This window comes from Pecten maximus, chromosome 6, assembly GCF_902652985.1.
Source record: "Pecten maximus chromosome 6, xPecMax1.1, whole genome shotgun sequence".
NCBI lineage: Eukaryota > Metazoa > Mollusca > Bivalvia > Pectinida > Pectinidae > Pecten > Pecten maximus.
The window spans coordinates 44,609,078-44,613,001 of record NC_047020.1 but is presented as its reverse complement, the minus strand read 5'-3'; the positions used below and the strand labels follow the sequence as shown (position 1 = coordinate 44,613,001).

The window sequence follows — 3,924 nt, the reverse complement described above, 5'->3', positions numbered from 1 at the left end:
TGAAATAGGGATTTGAATGAAATGAACATATCTATAACCCAAATACAGATATTCTGGGTTTTTTGTTTTTTTATTGAAAATAAAGGTATTTATATATCTAATAGAGATTATTGTATTTGAATAAGAGTCTAAATATATAAATATCACAGAATCTCTGTTTTTAACTAAGATATTTGAATGAATGAATTAGTTAAATACTAAACGGCTGACCATACGTGATATTTCTGAGTCTGAAGAAGATTGTTGAAATTTTTGACAGGCGAAATGACTTGGCCAATAGTTTATCCCTTACAGGCCTATTGGGCCTCTAATTTTCTCATTGTTGATCTGGGTCGTAATTGCGCTTGACTTACAGCGGATCGTCACTACAACTCCAAGTTTTCAACTAACACGGATCATCCACAAGGGCACATGCCAATCGGAACCCCTCGTCATTTTCTCCTACGTTCGCAGACGGAGGCGAGGTGTTCCGATTGGGGCACATGCTTCAGAAACCATCAACATGTTTCAGGCAATCGAAAAACGTGATCCCGAAGAAGAAAGCAAGAAGGCCATGCAGGTCAACATAGGAAATCTAGCAACGTTTGTAATTTCGTGTAGCGTCATTAGGGCACGTAAGTTTTTGCAGATGAAGCATCCACAAAATAATTCTCGTGTTGTGATGAATTTATTTTGGGCGAGTACAAAACCCGGAATGCACTCGCGCCGATAAAGATGGAAATTTACATGTAACTTTGATTATTTTACTAATTTTTCACACCACATCAATTCATTCCGGCCACCACTTTTGCGATTAATATCGAACATGTATTCAGACAGTTTATATCACGTGAAAGAGTACTAAATTCCCCGTTTGCTGGTGGTTTCCGAACAAAAATCTGATCAGTATTATTTGTGATATGGGTATTTATTATAAAGAAAACAGTTGTAAATATCGAGATTTTTATTTCATATAGGTTCATTCCGGCCACCACTTTCACTTCTAATTTTTGATACTGTTATATATAACTTACACCATTTTAAAGATGATAAATCAACCCTTTTACTGCTGGTGTCCGAACAAAAATCCATTCAGTAATAACAGAGATATATCCTAATAAATACAAAATATTATGAAAAATCTCTGCACGCCTGAGTGCATTCCGGGTTTTGTCCTCACCCTACAAAACGAGCCCAACATTCCGCTGACGGAATGGTATACCTACTACATAACTAACTATGAAATACTTAACTACACCCCGCTGAAGGGATGGTAAATTAGGGAGGCTGTCTTCACCTGTATAACTACAGTAGAAGTATAGAGAGAAATGACCCCGGGTCGACAAAGCTTCATAAACAAATCTTGTAAGTCAAACGATTGGTCCCCGGCCGGTAACCAGACGACCAATAAAAAAAGGCCTTACAAATAAGACCACTTCCGCCAACATGGCGGCGAAGTAGGCATAACAAACAGGCGACAATCGCACTGCAACAAAATACCGGGATTATATGGCCATAAATAACACCCGGCACGACAAAAATGGAACCAAAAGGTAACGAATTATTTCACTTACATGGCAAATACAACGACACGACCAAACAAAGGGGCAAAACTCCTAATTTAATACTTATTGAAAACCGATTCCGCCACACTACAAATGACATGTCAGTGCAAAGAACACCTGAAACTAAACACACATACAAATAATAGCTTACCATCTTTATTTGAAGATAAAGTAAAAGACTTCATTCTTGTTGATAAATAACTTTAGTTCAGAACAGAAAGCTAGCAAAAGGCATTGTAAATCAATTATTAGGTCAAAGAAAGCGATGTATAATTAGAACGAATATTAAAATACAAATTATATATAACGCCTGTCAAAATATTGAGTCTTGGATAATTATCACTGTTTAACAATAATATAACAGTGAAATATTTACGAAACAATAATAAATGGCAGTATACTACATGTAAATTATCAGCGACACAAAAATTCAAAAATGGCGACGGCTTGCACGTGCTTTTCAAACTTTACAAAAATATGCCCAGTTCGAAAATTGCCGACGACGCCAATATAGTGAAACCACGTGTAGCGTCACCACATATAACATACATATACAATATTGGTCACTGACATATCACATAGTATGCTTACCAAGCAGCGCGGGTGCAGCACAAACAGCAATATAATATATAACAATACAGGTAGAACTTCAAATTCCAATGTTGACAGGTCGGCGTAGATCTCAAGACTGGCTTGACTCGCGCGCTCTCACCGGAAGCTCGAAGACACCTGAGTCTTCCCGAATGCCCACAGCATTCCGGCAAGGCGGACAATTACTGTTGGCTTAGTCCTGTTTCACCACAATACCCTGCCTACACTAGTACTGCTCTCCGGCAGGGTATGAAGTCCCTCCCATTGCCGATAGTGTAGCAAGCCCTGATGTGATTCACATACACACAAAAAAGCACATAGTTTTATTTAGGCCACTACAAAAGTTACTACATTATCCAAAAATTATCATACTTATATAGGATATAGTCTTAATGATTATGCATACTGTTGTCATTTATCCGTATTTTCGAAACTCCATTGGGTCCTATTCGACATGTCCTAGTTTTGTAATTAAGCCGCCATTACGTATACGTCAGACCAAAACATTGTCAATTTTAAACGCACACAAAAAGCACATCGTTTTATTTAGGCCACTACAAAAGTTACTACATTATCCAAAAACTATCATACTTATGGGATATGGTCTTGTTTATCATACACATTGTTGTCATTTATCCGTATTTTCGAAAACCCCATAGGGACTTTTCGGAAATTGGAGATTTCCACCGATCTTCCCTGTGGTGTGCTTGACTTTCATACTCAAAATACAAACACTTTGACAGCAAATTGTGATATGATATATTTCATATTGATGACACTTCTGCACTTTGATATTTATAAAATTAAAGCATGTCATTGGATACGGGTGATGATTTCAAATAGAAATTATCGATAATTATGTGTCTGGTTTTCATGTTTTCTCCAATATGGCGTCAGGTGAAGACTGAACGGAGCGTCCGCAAAGGATTGTGGGAAGGTCAGGGGCCACCACGTAAACATAGGGGCAAATAGAGAGTAGCCAATCTCTCTATATGTCTCTGTCAATATTCAAGCCACAAACCTGCACATTACGTCAATTGTTTAACAATAATAGTAAAATCCAAAACGAGCATGCTTTAAGACACACAGAGAGATCAGTTCAAACGTAACCCCATCTTTGATACAAGTGTAAAGGTCAATTTCCTTATAAGGTAATCAAAATAAATTGATGCTAATAATGTTTCCCGCGAGATTTCAACAGAAAAACAGATTCGAAGATATATACCTTGGTGAGGAAGGTCAATTCATTCTGAAATTATTTAATTACGCAAAGTAAGATTAGCTTTCTTCACAAGAGTAACAAAACAATGGTTAAATATCTCTAATTATGTATTTATTTATCATAGTAGTGTAACAGGAGCGTGTCGGGGCCAGTTTGCGTACGTCAAACTGCACCCGACTCGCCCTTGTGGACCAACAACCCAGGTTCGATGGGTAACTTGTATCTGTCGTATAGAGAGAAAACAAACGTCTTGAACTACAATTAACACTTTATTAACGATGACATAAACATTTACAACATGAAATTACATATAAACGGACAGCAGCATAGGCCTAGCTATATAATAAACATCCTAACCTAAAACCAACCCCCATACCTGTACGACCTAACTAAACCCAAACATCCCGACTAATACTACCCACCCAAGACCCGAAATACCCTAACGCTACATTAGTACTGGCGAGGAAGACGTGACAGCACACAGGAAACTAATCCATCAGACTGCCCAGTATACGATACACCACCCTGAATTTATCCCACTTTTTAACAATACAAAACTATAAGGAC

At 37.6% G+C, this 3,924-nt stretch overlaps 1 protein-coding gene across 1 annotated transcript in view; it reads left to right on the top strand.

Annotated features, from left to right (window-relative positions):
- The window catches only part of LOC117330205 (piggyBac transposable element-derived protein 5-like), a 51,327-nt gene extending 48,995 nt beyond the window's left edge, over positions 1 to 2,332 (top strand). The window contains exon 8 of the mRNA XM_033888427.1: positions 2,214 to 2,332. Within this exon, the coding sequence (XP_033744318.1) occupies positions 2,214 to 2,332 (119 nt within the window). The remainder of the gene's footprint in view (positions 1 to 2,213) is intronic.
- The last annotated feature ends 1,592 nt before the right edge of the window (positions 2,333 to 3,924 follow it).